The sequence below is a fragment of the Moschus berezovskii genome, chromosome 26 (assembly GCF_049115385.1).
Source record: "Moschus berezovskii isolate FMDL1 chromosome 26, NW_MosBer_1.0, whole genome shotgun sequence".
In the NCBI taxonomy this organism is placed as follows: domain Eukaryota; kingdom Metazoa; phylum Chordata; class Mammalia; order Artiodactyla; family Moschidae; genus Moschus; species Moschus berezovskii.
In genome coordinates, this window is record NC_142485.1 from 10,688,083 (window position 1) to 10,707,802 (window position 19,720).

At 38.8% G+C, this 19,720-nt stretch overlaps 1 protein-coding gene across 2 annotated transcripts in view; it reads left to right on the forward strand.

Annotated features, from left to right (window-relative positions):
* Nucleotides 1–19,720, forward strand: part of ADAM2 (ADAM metallopeptidase domain 2) — a 105,374-nt gene that overhangs the window by 31,731 nt on the left and 53,923 nt on the right. For both annotated transcript variants that reach the window (XM_088832656.1, XM_055416274.2), the window contains exons 7-10: nt 2,129–2,185; nt 15,904–15,975; nt 16,412–16,578; nt 17,815–17,896. In XM_088832656.1, coding sequence (XP_088688782.1) covers nt 2,129–2,185; nt 15,904–15,975; nt 16,412–16,578; nt 17,815–17,896 — 378 coding nt within the window. The remainder of the gene's footprint in view (nt 1–2,128; nt 2,186–15,903; nt 15,976–16,411; nt 16,579–17,814; nt 17,897–19,720) is intronic.

Sequence of the window (19,720 nt, forward strand, 5' to 3'; positions counted from 1 at the left end):
TAAAGGTGGTGTCATCTGCATAAGTGAAGTTATTTATATTTCTCCTGGCAATCTTGATTCCAGCTTGTGCTTCCTCCAGCCCACTGTTTCTCATGATGTACTCTGCATAGAAGTTAAATAAGCAGGATGACAATATACAGCCTTGATGCACTCCTTTTCCTATTTGGAACCAGGCTGTTGTTCCATGTCCAGTTCTATCTGTTGCTTCCTGACCTGCATACTGGTTTCTCAAGAGGCAGGTCAGGTGGTCTGGTATTCCCATCTCTTTCAGAATTTTCCACAGTTTATTTTGATCCACACAGTCAAAGGCTTTGGCATAGTTTATTTTCCAGCATATAAATGAATAAATTATTATCAACTAAATATCATCAGTCCTTATTTCAAAGATGAAAATAAATAAGGATTAGTTCAGGAAATGTAAGTCAGCTAACCCTTATGTTGGGCTTCCCAGGTGGTGCAATGGTAAAGAACCCACCTGTCAATGCAAGTGATGCAGGAGACACAGTTTGAACCCTGAATCAGGGAAGTCCCCTGGAGAAGGAAATGGCAACCCATTCCAGTATTCTTGCCTGGGAAGTCCCATGGACAGAGGAGCCTGGCAGGCTGCCGTCCATGGGATCACAAAAGAGTCGGACACGACTTAGCAACTAAGCAGCAGCATCAGTAGCATCTTACGTTGGTTAAAACAAAGAAATAACTTTGAATCCTTCAAATCATTGATATAACCCTATCACAATTAATACAAATGCTTGTGTTTATTCTCCAATAAAGTAGTGTCTTTTCCTTGTTTCATCCTAAATGAAAGGATGGAGTCCTATAAGCAAAAACTATCATGAAACATTTGGTGTTCACCTTTGGATGGAAATTGTAATAAATTGATTAGACTGTAAGGGGATTTCATTTGCATTATTTTGAAAAAAAAAAAAACCTCAAGTCTTCAAGGCTTTAAAAGAATTTTTAAAGGTGGAGAAAATGAATGATCATGAAGCCCTGAATTTGTCTTAATGACCTTATTAAATTTTTCCCTTTAAATTACTATAGTCTTCACTTTTCTCATCTTTGCTAAGTCCCAGATTAGTTTTTCCCTCTTTATTGCTCCTCTTTATGTTAAGGAAAATGGTTTAAGTAAAATGTGATAGTTTTGAACTTTCAAGGAATTAAATATCAGTGTAAAAAGAAAAAAATTCAAACTTTAAGCATAATAAAAGTTTTCTCAATTTTTGAAATTTGGTTCTCCTTTTCTGTTTCTATATATTTGTCCCTTGCTTTTTGATTGTATTAGTAACTATTTTGAGTTAAATACACTACAATCCTAGAGTGCCCACAAAGACTGTCTCATAAGTTTTCCTTAGTGTATTCCTCCTAGGTTAAATTCATATAAAAATAATGATGGAAACAAGTAATATTTTACTCATGGTAGTTAAAACAACTATTACTTTGTCCCTGGAAATTGGCAAGGTGTAAATCACACAGATAATAAGCCCATTGGGCCTCACATTTGTGCCTAAGTTAACCACCGTGGTGTGTGATGACACTGTAACCAGATTCCTCATCCTGAGATATCTATGGCACAGTTTAAGAAACTCAGTCATTTTGTTTCTCCGTTGCTCACATTTTTCTGAGGTCATTTATACACGGATTAACTTTATCTTCAGATGAAATTCCACCCCTCTAAACAGAAAGGTCTGTTTACTCTTTCAAGATCACAAATAAAATCATAACACATAAAAATGTATGACGGAATCTTTAAGCTCATATAAATTCACATATAATGGTGATCAAGGGAAGATGTCCTTCAGAGCAGAGAATCAAATGAGTAGCCCTGTACCAATGGAAGGTAAAGTTATTTTCTGAATAAATTAGTTGATTGTTTTCTGAGTAAATTAATTGATTGAACAGATGCAAAAGAGGCGACAAAGACAATAGTCTGAAAATGACTTCTATTTTCATATATATAATTGAATTTCTAACACTGAATTTGTGAAGTAGTGACAGGGAGGCCTGGAGTGCTGTGATTCATGGGGTCGCAAAGAGTTGGACACGACTGAGCGACTGAACTGAACTGAACTGATATTACTTAAAATATTTAAATACTTCAATTTTTACCTAAGTTTGTGATTTTTTTTAGCCTCTTCCAGACTTCTCTCAGTATATAGAAATGCATATTGTAGTTGAAAAAGACTTGGTAAGTATCCTTTCATTTATTTGTCTCATGTTAATTTATATTAGCAATGGGAGGTTATAAAAAATGTTGGAATAAATTTTTAACACAGGACAATAGATAATAATTTCTGCTTTAATGAATTTAAATTTCTCGTATCAGTAGTAAATTGAAAATCATATCTCTATTTTTCATTTCATATAATTAACATAAATGAAAACATCTGTTACATACAGAATAGTTTCTGAGTAATTTTTATTAATCATTCTCATACTCATAACTGGAGAAGGAAATGGCCACTCCAGTACTCTTGCCCAGAGAATCCCATGGAAGGAGCCTGGGATTCATCCCATGGTTGGAGGAGTCCATGAGGTTGCTCAGAGTTGGACACGACTGGGCTACGTCACTTTCACTTTTCACTTTCAGGAACTGGAGAAGGAAATGGCAACCCACTCCGGCGTTCTTGCCTGGAGAATCCCAGGGACAGGGGAGCTTTGTGGACTCCGTCAATGGGGTCGCACAGAGTCAGACATGACTGAAGTGGCTTAGCAGCAGCAGCAACATCTAGTAACCTTTGATCTTTTTACTGTCTCCATAATTTTGCCTTTTTGAGAATGTCACATCATTGAAATGTGAGGTCTGTAGCCACTACAGATTCTCTTCTTTACCTTGGTAACATGCATTTAACTTTACTACGTGACTTATCATGGCTTTAGAGCTAATTTCTTTTTACAACTTAATTATATTGTATTGTCTGTATATACCACAGTTTGTTTATCCATTCACCTTCTAAAGGGCATCTTGGTTGCCTCTACATTCTGTCAGTTATGAATCAAGCTGCTGTAAACATCCCTGTACAGGTTTTCTCATGGACATATTTTATCTTCTTTGGGTAAATATCTAGCAGCATGATTGCTACATCATGCGGTAAGTCTTTTTTTGTTGTTTGGTGTTTTGTGTGTGTGAGAAATTGCCAAGCTGTCTTTCAAGGTGCCTTTTCCATTTTGCCTTCATTACTTTAAATATAACATCTCATTGTCTTCTGGCCTCTGCAGTTTTTGCTAAGAAATTGGCTAGTAATCTGATTATCATCCCTTTCACATGGTTAGTTGCTGTCTTATTGTCTTCAATATTGGTATTCTCTTTGTTTTTAGCTTTAGATAATTTGATTATAATGTGTCTTGGTGTGAGTCCCTGTAGCTTTATCCTTCCTGGAATTTGTTAAGCTTCCAGGATTTGTGGATTCATGTGCTTCATCAAATTTGACAAGCTTTTGGCCATTATTTAGATAATTTCTCTTCTTTTTCTGGGATTCTCTTTATTTGTATATTGTACTACATAATGGTATCCCACAAGATCCCCCCTTTCTTTTTTCTTTTTGGCTCTCAGACTCAATGATTTCAATTATCCTATTCTCAAGTTTACCGACTCTTTCTTAAGTTCCTTTAAATCTGCTGTTGAATCCTTCTACTCAATTTTTAATTCAGTTATTGCATTTTCAATGCCAGAATTCTGTTTGTTTTCTTATACAATTCTACATCTTTATTGATACTCTCATTTTATTCATACATCATTTTCCTGACTCCCTTCATTCTTTTTATCCTTTAGCTCTTTTTCTGAAACTTTTTATTTTATTTTGGAGTATTAAGCAATTAACAATATTGTGATTGTTTCAGGTGCAGCAGATCGACTCAGGCATACATGCACATGTATCCATTCTACCTCAAGCTCCCCTCCCATCCAGGCTGCCACATGACATTGAGCAGAGCTCCCTGTGCTGCACAGTAATCCCCTGTTGGTTAGACATTCAAAATAAAGCTGTGTGTACATGTCCATCTCCTTTAGCTCTTTGAGCATATTTTAGACAGTTGTTTTAAGGACTTTGTCTAGTAAGCCTCCAAGTTCTCAGGACTGGTTTCTGCCAATTTATTTCATTCCCTTAGGCAATGCTGTTGTTGTTGTTGTTTGCTAGTTTGTCTTATAATACAGACTGAATTTTTCTTTTCTGTTCAAATGTATACTGATGAATAATGGTGGTGGGGCTTCCCCAGTGGCTCAGCAGTAAAGAATTTGCCTGCAATGCAGAAGCTGCAGGAGACATGGGTTCTATCCCTGGGTGGGGAAGAAATCCTGGAGGAGGACATGGCAACTCACTCCAGTATTCTTGCCTGGAGAATCCCATGGACAGAGGAGCCTGGTGGGCTACAGTCCATAGGGTCACAAAGAGTCTGACATGACTCAAGCAACTGAACAAGCAGCAAGAACATGCATATAGTGATGTTATTTGGAAGTGGAGCCTTTGGGAATGGCTTAGGTCACGAAGGTGGAGCTCTCGTGAGTGGGATTAGTGCCCTTATAAAAGAAAGGCCACCTCTTCTACCATGTGAGGACACAGCATGCTCTCATCAACACAGAATTGATGTCTGTGGCTGGAGACTTAACCTTTAATCCCCTTGTGTGTTATTTGTTGCTTTTCCCTTGCTGCTTTTAATATTTGTTCTTTGTGTTTGATCTTTGTTAATTTGATTAATATGTGTCTTAGGGTGTTTCGCCTTGGGTTTATCCTGTTTGGGATTCTCTGGGTTTCTTGGAATTGGATGATTATTTCCTTCCCCATTTTAGGGAAGTTTTCAACTATTATCTCCTCAAGTATTCTCTCATGGTCTTTCTTTTTGTCTTCCTCTTCTGGGACTCCTATGATTCGAATGTTGGGGCTTTTAACATTGTCCCAGAGGTCTCTGAGATTGTCCTCATTTCTTTTAATTCATTTTTCTTTTTTCCTCTGTTTCATTTATTTCTACCATTCTATCTTCTAGCTCACTTATCCTATGTTCTGTCTCCGTTATTCTACTGTTGGTTCCCTCCAGAGTGTTTTGGATCTCATTTATTGCATTATTCATTATATATTGATGCTTTTTTATTTCTTCTAGGTCTTTGTTAAACCTTTCTTGCATCTTCTCAATCCTTTTTCCAGGCTATTTATCTGTAACTCCATTTCGTTTTCAAGATTTTGTATCATTTTCACTATCATTATTTGGAATTATTTATCAGGTAAATTCCCTATCTCTTCCTCTTTTGTTTGGTTTGGTGGGCATTTATCCTGTTCCTTTACCTGCTGGGTATTCCTCTGCCTCTTCATCTTGCTTATGCTGCTGTGTTTAGGGTGGCCTTTCCATATTCTGGCAGTTTGTGGAGTTCTCTTTTATGGAGTTTCCTCACTGTGGATGGGGTTGGACGGGTGGCTTGTCAAGGTTTCCTGGTTAGGGAAGCTTGTGTCCGTGTTCTGGTGGGTGGAACTGGATTTCTTCTCTCTGGAGTGCCATGAAGTGTCCAGTAATGAGCTATGAGATGTCAATGGGTTTGGAGTGACTTTGGGCAGCCTGTATATTGAAGCTCAGGGCTATGTTCCTGTGTTGCTGAAGAATTTGTGTGGTATGTCTTGCTCCGGAACTTGTTGGCCCCTGGGTGGTGCTTGGTTTCAATGTAGGTATGGAGGCGTTTGATGAGCTCCTATCGATTAATGTTCCCTGGAGTCAGGAGTTCTCTGGTGTTCTCAGGATTTGAACTTATGCCTCCTGCCTCTGGTTTTCAGTCATTTTTACAGTAGCCTCAAGACTTCTCCAACTATACAGCACCGTTGATAAAACATCTAGGTTAAAGATGAAAAGTTTCACCCAGAGTGGTTCACAGAGTTACATGGAAAAGAGAAGAAGGAGGAGGGAGATAGAGGTGACCAGGATGAGACAAGGTCGAATCAAAAGAGGAGAGAGCAAGCTGGCCAGTAATCACTTCCTTTTGTGTGCTCCACAGTCTGGACCTCTCAGAGGTGTTCACGGAATTATACAGAGAAGAGAAGAGGGAGGGAGGAGACAGAGGTGGCCAGGATGATAAAGGGCGGAATCAAAAGGAGAGAGACAGATCCAGTCAGTAATCAGTTCCCTAAGTGTTCTCCACAGTCCAGAACACACAAAGAGATTCACAGAGTTGGGTAGAGAAGAGAAGGGCGGGGAGGAGGAAAGAGAGGTGACCTGGTGGAGGAAAAGGTGAGTCAAAAGGGGAAGAGAGCAATCAGGCCAGTGATCTCTCTCCCAAGTAAAAATGGGTACTGAGGATTGGGTTCTTAAAGGTACAGTTTGATAACAAATCCTAAAAAGCAAAGAGTAAAAATCTAGAGGTTGGATTTTCAAAAATACAATATTAAAGAAAATAAAGTCACAAAATTTATAAAATATGTATGAAGTTTGCTTTAAAAAATAGGGTCTTTTTTTTGCAAAGTAATAGTAGGTTATAAAAATGAAAGTTAAAGGAGTAATAGAGGACTTAAAATTTTTTTTAAATTAAAGAATGATACTAGTAAAAATATATCTCGGACTTTTTCTGGTGTTGTTGTGGACAGTATGGGGTCAGTTCATTTTCAGATAGTTCCTTGATCCAGCTTATACTTCTCAAGATCTATAGGCCCCTTCCTATGTTAACTATATAAGAAGTTAACATAGCATAAACCCTATGCTAACTACAGGATTTTAATCTATTGCACTTCTCACTTCCAAGGCCGTTCCCTCTGTTTGTTTTAGCTTCTTCTTTTTGCTGGTCTCTTCAGTGTCTAATTTCCGCCCTGACACAAGGCGGTGCTGGTGGACACATTTTTAGGCTCACTTGTTCAGTGGTCCTGTGGGGAGGGAGGAAAACTGCAAACAAATAACACTGGCGTGTGCTCACAGTATCTTAACCACACTGGGTTTACCCCCGCTCACGGCCTGTGTGCTGTCCCAGTCTACACTGCTCAGGCTCTAGGTTGCTCTGCCCGGAACTGTCTGAGGCCAGCCCTGGGTTGTGTGCACTTCCCAGGTCTAAGCCACTCAGGTTCAGGTTCTCCGGTACTCCTCAAAGGTGCGGACTCGGTTGGGCCTGCGTTTTGCACCCTTCCCAGGTCCGAGCAGCTCAGGTGACCAGGTGTTTGACAAGCACGGTCGCTGTGACTTATCGCCTTCCCCGTCCCTGCCACGTGGTTTTCTGGGTGTACAACCAGTGCACCTTCTTAGGCGGATGTTGACCATCCAGAAACCCAAGAAGTCTTGGTTAACAATGAGGCCTGCTTGCAGTTTGGTATCGGATGCCTCTCTAGGGCCGCGATTGCCCCCTTTCAGCTCTGGCTGCCCTCGCCTGTCAGTCTCTGGAGGGGGATGGGCCGGTCCGCAGCCAGCTAGCTCTGCTCAGTCCTTTGTTCCGTGAGTGGGCCTGGCAGTGTCTTAGGTTAGGGCTTTTCGCCTTTTCACGGGGTAGCTATCCCACAGTCTGCTTTTCTATCTCAAGTTAGCGCCCTTAGATTGCCCTCGGGCCATTCAGGCCCAGTCCTCACTCTAAGCAATGCAGCCCAAGCCTCCCTGCCCAGCCCCCTCTTGCTAGTGGTGGATGCAGGTGTCTGCGCTGCTTCTCCGCTGGGAGTTACTGTTGGGCACGTAACCTGTGGGTTTTAATTATTTATTTATTTTTCCTTCCGATTATGTTGCCTTCTGTGGTTCCAAGGCTTGCCTCAGACTCGCCAGTGAGAGTGTTTCCTGGTGTTTGGAAACTTCTCTCTTTTTTAAGACTCCCTTCCCAGGACAGATCTCTGTCCCTACCTCTTTTTTCTCTCTTTTTATCTTTTGTATTTTTTCCTACCTCCTTTTGAAGACAATGGGCTGCTTTTCTGGGTGGCTGATGTCCTCTACTGTCACTCAGAAGTTGTTTTGTGGAATTTACTCATTGTTCAAATGTTCTTTTGATTAATTTGTGGGGGAGAAAGTGGTCTCCCCATCCTATTTCTCTGCCATCTTAGGACTGCCCCTTGGCCATGACTCTCTTTAGTGTTTTCTATGTATAGTATCATGTCATCTGCAAGCAGTGAGAGCTTTGTTTCTTCTTTCCTGATCTGGATTCCTTTCATTTCTTTTTCTTCTCTGATTGCTGTAGCTATGACTTCCAGAACTATGTTGAATAATAGTGGTGAAGGTGGACAGCCTTGTCTTGTTCCTGATCTTAGGGGGAATGCTTTCAATTTTTCACCATTGAGAATAATGTTTGCTGTAGGCTTATCATATATGGTCTTCACAATGTTGAGGTAGATTCCTTCTATGCCTATTTCTGGAAGAGTTTTAGTCATAAATGGGTGCTGAATTTTGTCAAAGGCTTTTTTTGCATCTATTGAGATAATCGTATGGTTTTTATCTTTCACTTTGTTAATACAGTGTGTCACATTGATTGATTTCTGTATATTGAAGAATCCTTGCATCCCTGGAGTAAGCCCAATTTGATCATGGTATGTGGGCTTTTTGATGTGTTGCTGAATTCTGTTTCTAAAATTTTGTTGAGTTTTTCATCTATGTTCATCGGTGATGTTGGCCTGTAGTTTTCTTTTTCTGTGTTGTCTTTGTCTGGTTTTGGTATCAGGGTGATGATGGCCTCATAGAATGAGTTTGGAAGTATTCCTTCTGCAACTTTCTGAAAGAGTTTTAGAAGGACAGGCATTAGATTTTCTCTATATGTTTGATAGAATTCTCCTGTGAAGCCATCTGGTCCTGGGTCTTTGTTTTTTGGGAGATGTTTGATCACACCTTCAATTTCAGTGCTTGTAATTGGGTTGTTCATAATTTCTGTATCTTTGTGGTTCAGTCTTGGAAGATTGATCTTTTCTAAGAATTTCTTCCAGGTTATTCATTTTATTGCCGTATAACTGTTCATAATATTCTCTTATAACCCTTGTATTTCTGCATTGTCTGTCGTAACCTCTCCTTTTTCATTTCTGATTTTGTTGATTTGCTTCTTCTCTTTTTTTTCATGATGAGTCTGGCTAAAGGTTTGTCCATTTTGTTTATCTTCTCAAAGAACCAGCTTTTAACTTTATTAATCTTTATTATTGCTTCATTTCTTTTATGTTTATTTCTGCTCTGATCTTTATGATTTATTTCCTTCTACTAATTTGGGGATATTTTTGTTCTTTTTCCAGTTGTTTTTGGCATAAAGTTAGGTTGTCTATTCAATGCTTTTTCTTGTTTCTTGAGATAGGATTGTATTGCTATAAACTTCCCTCTTAGAACTACTTTTGCTGCATCCCATCGGTTTTGAGTTGTCATGATTCACTGTCATTTTTTCCTAGAAATATTTTGATTTCCCTTTTGATTTTTTCAGTAACCAGTTGTTTTGTAGATACATATTGTTTAATCTCCAAGTGTTTGTGTTTTTACTGTTTTTTTTCTTGTAATTGATATCTAGTCTCATAACGTGTGGTCAGAGAAAATGCTTGATATAATTTCAATTTTCTTAAATTTACTGAGGTTTGATTTTTGACCCAAGATGTCTATCCTGGAGAATGTTCCATGTGCACTTGAGAAGAACGTGTATTCTTCTGCATTTGGATGGAATGTCCAGAAGTTGTCAATGAGCTCCATCTCCTCTAATGTATCCTTTAAGACTTGTGTTTCCTCATTAATTTTCTGTTTTGATGATCTGTCCATTGGTGTGAGTGGGCTGTTAAAGTCTCCTGCTGTTACTGTGTTACTTCAGTTTCTCCTTTATGTCTGTTGGTGTTTGTCTGAGGTACTGAGGTGCTCCTGTGTTGAGTGCATAGATATTTAAAATTGTTATGTCTTCCTCTTGAACTGATCCATTGATCATTATGTAGTGTCCTTCCTTATCTCTTGTAACCTTCTTTAAGGTCTATTTTGTCTGATATGAGGATTGCTACTCCAGCTTTCTTTTGCTTCCCATTTGCATGCAATATATTCTTCCGTCCTCTCACTTTCAGTCTATACGTGTCTCTAGATCTGAAGTGAGTTTCTTGTAGACAGCATATATTTGGGTTTTGTTTTTGTATCCGTTCAGCCAGTCTGTGTCTTTTGGTTAGAGCATTTCATCTGTTTACATTTAAAGTAATTTTCATATATATGTTCCTATTGCCATTTTCTTAATTGCTTTCATTTGTATATCTTTTTCTGCTCTTGTATTTCTTGACTATATAAGTCCCTTTAACATTTGTTCCAAAGCTTTGGTCATACTGAACTCTCAAAGGTTTAGTCATACTGAATTCTCTTAACTTTTGCTTGTCTGAAAAACTTTTTATCTCTCCAAAAATTTTGAATTAGATCCTTGTCAGTTACAGTAATCTTGATTGTAGATTTTTCCCGTTCAGTGCTTTAAAAATATCCTGCCATTCCCTCCTGGCCTGCAGAATTTCTGCTGAGAGATCAGATGTTAAACCTACCGGGCTTCCCTTGTACGCTACTGTTGCTTTTCCCTTGCTGCTTTTAATATGTTTCCTTTGTCTTTAGCCTTTGTAAGTTTGATTAGTATGTGCTTGATGTGTTTCTCCTTGGGTTTATCCTATATGGGACTCTTTGCACATCTTTGACTTGATTGACTATTTCCTTTTCCTTGTTGGGGAAATTTTCAACTATAATCTCCTCAAAATTTTTCTCTTACCCTTTCTTTTTCTCTTCTTCTTCTGGGACCTCTATAATTCAAATGTTGGTAAATTTTATATTATCCCAGGGGCCTCTGAGATTATCCTCAGTTCTTTTCATTGTTTTTACTTGATTCTGCTCTTCAGAAGTTATTTCCACCATTTTATCTTCCAGCCCACTGATTTATTCTTCAGCTTCAGATATTCTGCTGTGATTCCTTCTAGAGTACTTTTAATTTCAGTCATTGTGTTGTTTGTATGTTTATTTTTTAATTCTTCTAGATCCAACTAGTCCATTCTAAAGGAGATCAATCCTGGGTGTTCATTGGAAGGACTGATGCTGAGGTTGAAACTCCAATACTTTGGCCACCTCATGCAACGAGTTGACTCACTGGAAAAGACTCTGATGCTGGGAAAGGTTGGGGGCGGGAGGAGAAGGGGACGACGGAGAATGAGATGGCTGGATGGCATCACCGACTCGATGGACATGAGTTTGAGTGAGCTCCGGGAGCTGGTGATGGACAGGGAGGCCTGGCGTGCTGTGGTTCACGGGGTCACGGAGTCGGACACGACTGAGCGACTGAACTGAACTGAACTGAGGCCTTTGTTAATGGACTCTTGCATTTTCTCCATTCTGTTTTCGAGGTGTTTGATCATCTTTACCATCACTATTCTGAATTCTTCTTCAGGTAGCTTGCCTATTTCTTCATTTATTTGGACTTCTGTGTTTCTAGTTGGTTCCTTCATTTGTGTAGTATTTCTCTGCTTTTCATCATTTTTTTTTTAATCTTCTTGTGTTTGAGGTCTCATCTTCCCAGGCTTCAAGGTTGAATTCTTTTTTCCTTTTGGTTTCTGCCCTCCTAAGTTTGATCTGGTGGTTTGTGTAAGCTTCGATTAGGGTGAGTTTTGTGATGAGTTGTTGTTGTTGTTGTTTTTTCCCTCTGATGGGCAAGGTTGAGTGAGGTGGTAATCCTATCTTCTGATGATTGTGTTTTTATTTTTGTTTTGTTTCTTGTTTAGAAACAAATGCTAATACTGGTTGGGTAATGCTGGGTCTTGTATTCAGGTGGTTTCCTTTGTGTGAGTTCTCACTATTTGATACTCCCTAGGGTAAGTTCTCTGGTAGTCTAGGATCTTGAAGTCAGTGCTCCCATTCCAAACGCTCAGGGCTTGATCTCTGGTCAGGAAGGAAGATTCCACGAGTGGTTTGTTATGGCATTAAGTGAGATTAAAACAAATACCCAAAAACGAGAAACCAAAGATGGACCTCAGACAAATGGCAATTACAAAATCAGGCAAAGAATAATTAAAATAACAAAATACATACATATGTACCATAAGCAAAATCAAAACAGTCCGACAAAAATAAAGTACAGTAAATTGATCCAGTGAACAAAGGAAACCAAAAATTGTATCTACCAGTTAAGAACAAAACTAGCTAAAGCAAAACTGGAAAATAAAACTAAACCAAGGTGCCAAGTGGGGAATAAAGCAATGAAAACAAAACTAATAAATATGTTGAATGGAAAGGAAAGAAAGAAAGAATAGATATGCAAAGTTAAATAGAGGTAGATAAAGAAGATTTATATACATTAAAGATTAGCTGCAAGGGGAAGAGAACAGTAGGAAAAGCAAACAAAGGTATAAATGTAGAAAAAATAATAGGTTTTTAAAGAAATTAAAATTTAAAAAGGAGGAAATACAAGGAAGAAGAAAGAAAAAAGGAAAACGCCATAGAACTGCAAAAGCGCAACACAGAGGCAGGGGTTTATAACACCAATTTTTTAAAAAAGTGACTGAGTAAAGAGAACAAAAGCTCAAAAGCTTAATTAGATCTCATAGTACCAAAAAAATAAAAAACTGCATGGCAGGGTTGAGGGGTGTGGGGGCGGAGGGAAAAAAAAGAAAAAGAAATAAAAAAGTTTTTAAAAATCCATATGAATCTACAAAACAAGTCAAAACATAAAAATAATAAATGTTTTTCTTGAATCACTGCTGTCAGCGTCCTTTCCCTTGCTTGAGTCACAGTCTGCCTCACCTCCCAAGGATACCCTCCAACACTGTGCTGGTCTCTGGACCTGCTGTGGGGGCAGCTCAGATTCTAATCTCCTCAGATTCTAATCTCCTACTCCTGTGTGTTCTTGCCTCCAATGGCCACAGCTATCAGAACTAGTGTGTTTTCTTTTGTGGAAGCTCTCAATGTCCTTTTATATATGTTCCATAGACACGGGCTTCCCTGGTGGCTCAGAGGTTAAAGCTTCTGCCTCCAATGCGGGAGACCCGGGTTCAATCCCTGGGTCAGGAAGATCCCCTGGAGAAGGAAACGGTAACCCACTCCAGTATTCTTGCCTGGAGAATCCCATGGACGGAGAAGCCTGATAGGCTACAGTCCACGGGGTCTCATAGAGTCGGACACGACTGAGTGACGGAACGGAACGGATAGACACGGAGTCTGCCTAGATGATCACGCGGATTTAATCTGCAGCTTGCACAGCTGGCGGGAGGGGGTTGGGTCTTCTTCCTTAGCCACACTGCCCCTGGGTTTCAATTGTAGTTTTCTTTCCATCTCTGCATGTGGCTAGACCACTGGGGTTAGCTCCTGAGGCTGCCCTGGAGGACTTGGGTCTGCTCCAGTGAGGGCCAGGTGTGGAGGTGGTACAGCTGCTTGGGTTGCAGGGGCTGTGGCAGCACCAGGTACTCAGGAGAGTTGGCGGCCAGGGCAGCATGAAATATAGTGCTCTAGAAGGGTATGGGGAGAAGGAAATGGCAACCCACTCCAGTGTTCTTGCCTGGAGAATCCCAGGGACAGGGGAGCCTGGTGGGCTTCCATCTATGGGGTCACACAGAGTCGGACACGACTGAAGTGACTTAGCAGCAGCAGCAGAAGGGTATGGCAACCAGTATTGGCCAATACACTCCAGTATTCTTGCCTGGAGAACTCTCCTGGCAGAGAAGCCTGGCAGGTCACAGTCCACAGGGTCACAAAGAGTTGAACATGCCCAAAGTGACCCTGCGTGCACAGATGCAAGACTTTCTATTCCTGTGGTGGCTTTGCCCCAGTGAGGGTTGATCATGAAGGTGGTGCAGCTGCTTGGCTAGCAGGGACCCTAGGTGCCAAGTGTGCAGGGGCGCAGACTGCCTCCGCCACAGGAGTTACGGCCCTATCGGAGTCTTTCTTCAAGTTTCTTGTAGCTGGAGATCAGAAGGCCTCTGTAGCCAGTTTTTCCTCTGCATCTCTGCCTGTTCAGGCACTTGCCTGGGGTCCTTCTCTGTTGTTCAACCCATTAGGCACATAGAGGGCCCCCACCCCTGGCTGGAGCCCTACTGTGTACTCTTGCACGTCAGTCACTTAAAGGGGCACCCTGGGTGGGGTCCTGCTCTGTAGTTCAGTGTGTCAGGTGTTTTGGGGCCAGCCTCTCTGTTGTTCAGCTGCTGATGCAGGCGTGTGGGGAGAGAGAGGCCATGGTGATGGCTCCACCACGTGACTCAGCAGTATCACCTTTCTTCCATGGCTGCCTGGCTTTCCTCCACAGGATTTCCCACCACGATCTCCTCCCTCACATCCCCTTGATCTGTCTCGCCACAGTCAACAGCAGCCCTCGCCCTGGGATTGCCCCACAATCCTTACACTCAAGTTCCCAACCGCTGCACCGTCTAGGAAACCTACATCCCTGTTGCGGGCATGTGTGGCTGCAGTAAGGACCGTCTGGTTCTCATTCCATTTAGCCGTCACAGTTCAGTTGTTTTACTCTCAGCCTCAAATGTTTCTCTTCTGACTCAGACAGTTGCCCCGATGTTAGGATTGGACCCCTGCTTCACTTTCCCCACCCACTGAGGGCAGGTCCAGCCTTACTAACACTCCTATATTTCTCCCTAGTTCCTTCATCCTACCGAGTTCTGCGTGGTTCCATAAATTCTTTTCCACTGGTCAGGTACTCCTGTCCACACTCAGCTGGTGTTCTGCATGTGCTTCTGTGTATTCTTGAGTGTCTGTGAAGAGATGTATTCCACGTCCACCTACTCCTCTGCCACCGTATTCTCTCCCTTCTTCAGTTTCTTTAATCAATGTCTTTATATACTTTTCAGTAAAAAGATCGTTCATTTCCTTGGTTAAATTTATTCCTAGGTATTTTATTCTTCTGATGCATTGTTTTTTTAGCTTTGCTTTCTGATAGCTTATTATTATAGAGAAATAATACAACAGATTTTTGTATATTGGTTTTGTATCTTGCAACTTTAGTGGATTTCTTTCTAGTTCCAACAGTTTTTTGATGGGCTTCCCTGGTGGCTCAGATGGTAAAGAATCTGCCTGCAATGCAGGAAACCCAGCTTTGATCCCTGGGTTGGAAAGAACCCCTGGAGAAGGGAATGGCTACCCAATCCAGTATTCTTGCCTGGAGAATTTTATAGACAGGAGCCTGGTGGGCTACAGTCCAAAAGAGTTGGACACAACTGAGCGACTAACACTTTCATTTTAGAGTTTTCTATTTATGTCACCTGCAAATAGTGACAGTTTCACTTCTTTCTTTCCCAATTTGAATACCTTTTATTTGTTTTTCTTGCCTAATTTCTCTGACTGAGACTTCCAATACTATGCTAGATAAAAGTGGCAACTATAGGTATCCTTCTCTTGTTCCTGGTCTTATTGGGAAAGTTTCCAACTTTATACTGCTGAGTGTGATGTTGGTCATGGCCTTTATTATGTTGTAGCTTATTCTCTCTATATTCACTTTGGTGAGTTTTTATCCTGAAAACAAATTGAAATTTATTAAGTTCTTTTTTCTGCATCTATTGAGATGATCATATGATTTTTTTATTCTTCATTTTGTTAATGGGGTGTATCACACTGATTGATTCAGAGAGATTAAACCATTCTTGGATGCCTGGAATAAATCTCACTGGATCATGGTGTATGATCCTTTCAGTGTGTTGTTGAATTCATGTTGCCAATATTCTCCTGAGGATTTTTCCAGCTATATTCATTAGGAACTTGGCCTAATAATATAATAATATAATTTTCTTTCATTCATGGTATTTTTGAGTGGTTTTGATATTAGGATAATACTGGCCTTATAAGTGAGTTTAGAAAGTTTTCTTCTTTTTGTGAAAGTTTGTAGCGATTTTTTTGTTTTTCATTTTCACACTCAATATATACCATGCTATCTATAATAATAGATAATATTTAAAAACTAATAAATTGGTAATTTAAAAAATTCTTTAACTCTTACAATTTAAGTATAATAACAATCATTAGATAGTAAGCAATATATATATTCAGATCTAAAATGCAAATTATCTTTTTCAGTATAATCATATGGGTGCTGATGCGACTGTTGTCATTCAAAAGATTTTCCAGTTGACTGGATTGACCAACGCTGTAAGTGTTTACTTATGCATTTGCTTGTGTTACTAAACACAAGCTTTAAGAATTGTTTATTTTTTTAATAACCCTGCCTGAATACTAATGTTGTGTGAAAGAAGGCAAATATATAAACATTTTAAATTTTCTAACTCTTTAATTGCAGTAATTAATAATTATAAATACCTACTTAGGGTTTTGTAAGCATTAAATTAGGTAAAGCACTTGACATTGGTCTGAGTTAATTAAGTACAAGCATATCAAAATGTGCCTTATTACTTGTTTTATTTGTGATATTTATTACTTGCTGATAGAATTTATAAGATCCAATCCAGATTTGCAGTTTATATTTTTAATGTGTATGTCCTGTATAGTGTTTATTTTTGCAGATAAATTCCCAAATCTATTTACACCATATATTTAGAACATATTTTCTTTATGTCTCTTATTTTAGATTTTTACTTCATTTAATATTACAATAATTCTATCTTCATTAGAGCTTTGGATAGATGAAAATAAAATTCCAGTAACTGGAGATGTTAATGAATTATTACACAGATTTATAAAATGGAAACGATCTTACCTTGTTCTACGTCCACATGATGTGGCATTTTTACTTGTGTAAGTTTATCTTGTCATTACTAAATCTTACACATTAGAAAGCACATGTCATTTGACCTAATTTCTGATAGGCCCTTAAGGAAAAAAAAAATCTTGTCATTTCTTTACGCACAATGTCCTGTGAATAGTATTTTTCACAACACAAGTTTTATAGCAGAATTACTAATATCAATTACTCTATATATTGGCTGATAGTTAAAACTCCCTTCAATCTTATTAAAGTATGTCTTCTTACACTGAGTATATAACATATCGTTAAATGTGCCTTAACTGGTGGCTCTAGTGGTAAATAACCTGCCTGCCAATGCAGGAGACTCAAGAGATGTGAGTTCAGTCCTGGGGTTGGGAAGATCCCCTGGAGTAGGAAATGGCAACTCACTTCAGTATTTTTGCCTGGAAAATCCCATGGGTAGAGGAACCTGGTGGGCTACAGTCCATGGGGTCACAAAGAGTCTGATATGACTGAGTAACTAGCACTTAACTAAATGTAAAATATTAGCAATCTCTATTTGAAGAAATGTATTCTATGAATTTAGAGATTTAGCCTTCTTTTTATGCTTTGTTTCTATAAAACAAAAGCAAATAATGATGAAGTGGAAACACTATTGTACATTTCAATATCTCTAATGTACTATATTCACAATCAACCACATTTTTTTAAATACAAGCCTCCATTTCTATTTAATAATCTCCTTGTTTTTCTTATCAATATTCAGGACCCATGTGTATTATATATTATCATATTATGTAAAAATCATAAATATAATTATAAAATTTTAACCTTCTATATTATTTTTCTTCCACAAATACACATATCTTTGCATGGTTAGACCAAGCTAATTATATCTGATTAAGGGGAAGTTTCAACCCAGAAGTTTACTCTGCCCATTTGTCAACTGAATTGTCTTAGCTTTCTAGTTTTAAGGAATTTTATTTATTTTTATTATGTTTACTTTTTAAGAATCAGTAAATTTTGAAAAAATTATATAAAAGAGAATATTCATTATTGTCTAAAAATTCATATGATAATTCATTTTTTATTATTTTTAATCTATTTTACTATTTCAAAAATAAGCAGACACATATCATCCATTTCTACGCTTTCTTATCCTAGTGTTAAGTGGAAATATCTGAAATTGCTATTTGAGTATGCAAAACAACAAAGTACTAGTTAAATTTAATATTAATTGTCCTTAATTTTGCAAAGTTATATGATTATGCTTTTTTAAACTTAAGTTACAGAGAAAAATCAAATTATATTGGTGCAACCTTTCAAGGGAGGATGTGTGATAAACACTATGGAGGAGGTGTTGCTCTGGTATGTTATTATTTAATTTACTTGGCTAAGATGTACATTGAGATGCTATTTAGATTAATATGCAATTAACTTTCTATAGTTTATTATGGCTAAGTATACATGAACCGTGAACTTCTAGATGTTCAAGCTGATTTTAGAAAAGGCAGAAGAACCAGAGATTAAATTGCCAACATCCATTGGATCGAAAAAGCAAGAGTTACAGAAAACTTCTATTTCTGCTTTATTGACTATGCCAAAGTCTTTGACTGAGTGGATCACAATAAACTGTGGTAAATTCTGAAAGAGATGGGAATACTAGACCACCTGACCTGCCTCTCGAGAAACCTGTATGCAGGTCAGGAAACAACAGTTAGAACTGGACATGGAACAACAGACTGGTTCCAAATAGGAAAAGGAGTATGTCAAGGTTGTATATTGTCACCTTGCTTATTTAACTTATATGCAGAGTACATCATGAGGAACGCTAGGCTGGAAGAAGCACAAGCTGGACTCAAGATTGCTGGGAGAAATATCAATAACCTCAGATATGCAGATGACACCACCCTATGGCGGAAAGTGAGGAGGAACTAAAAAGCCTCTTGATGAACGTGAAAGAGGAGAGTGAAAAATTTGGCTTAAGCTCAACAGTCAGAAAACAAAGATCATGGCATCTGGTCCCATCACTTCATGGGAAATAGATGGAGAAACAGTGGAAACAGTGTCAGACTTCATTTTTGGGGGTTCCAAAATCAATGCGGATGCTGATTGCAGCCATGAAATTCAAAGACGCTTACTCCTTGTAAGGAAAGTTATGACCAACCTAGATAGCATATTAAAAAGCAGAGACATTACTTTGCCAACAAAGGTCAGTCTAATCAAGGCTATGGTTTTTCCAGTGGTCATGTATGGATGTGGGAGTTGGACTATGAAGAAAGCTGATTGCCAAAGAATTGGTGCTTTTGAACTGTGGTGCTGGAGAAGACTCTTGAGAGTCCCTTGGACTGCAAGGAGATCCAACCAGTCCATCCTAACGGAGATCAGTCCTGGGTGTTCATTGGAAGGACTGATGCTAAAGCTGAAACTCCAATACTTTGGTCACCTCATGTGACGAGTTGACTCACTGAAAAAGACTCTGATGCTGGGAGGGATTGGGGGCGGGAGGAGAAGGGGACGACAGAGAATGAGATGGCTGGATGGCATCACTGACTCGATGGACATGAGTTTGAGTGAACTCCAGGAGTTGGTGATGGACAGGGAGGCCTGGCGTGCTGTGATTCATGGGGTTGCAAAGAGTCGGACACGACTGAGCGACTGAAATGAACTGACCTGAATGTCTTTAGACATTCGCAACTTCCCGTTATGACCCTGTCTAGGGTTTACTAAGCATAGTTTACTAGTGCTTTTGACTGGAAGTCTATTATAAATATTATATTTAATTTTTCTTAGTGCATAAATGTATTTTTCTTGTTGAAAATCATTTGATTATATATGTCAAGGTCTATATGTAGACTTCATATTTTGTTATATTGATAAATTTATCTACACTGTAATATCTTAATTACCACAGTTTTATAATAAGTTTATATCTTCAAATTTTCCCCAATTTCCAAACTTGCTTTGTCTGTTTCCCTTTTTATGTTTATATGTATGATATTTCAATATAAGCTTGTCAATTTTACCCCAAAAGGGTTGCTGAGATTTTCATTAATATTTCACTGACATCGCTACAATATTGAAAAAGAAAATTGAATTCAATGTGAAAGAGGAAACAACTCAGCAGAGTAAGAAAAAATCTATAAGCATACCAAAAACTATAGTAAAAAATTCTACTACTAAAATGGGACA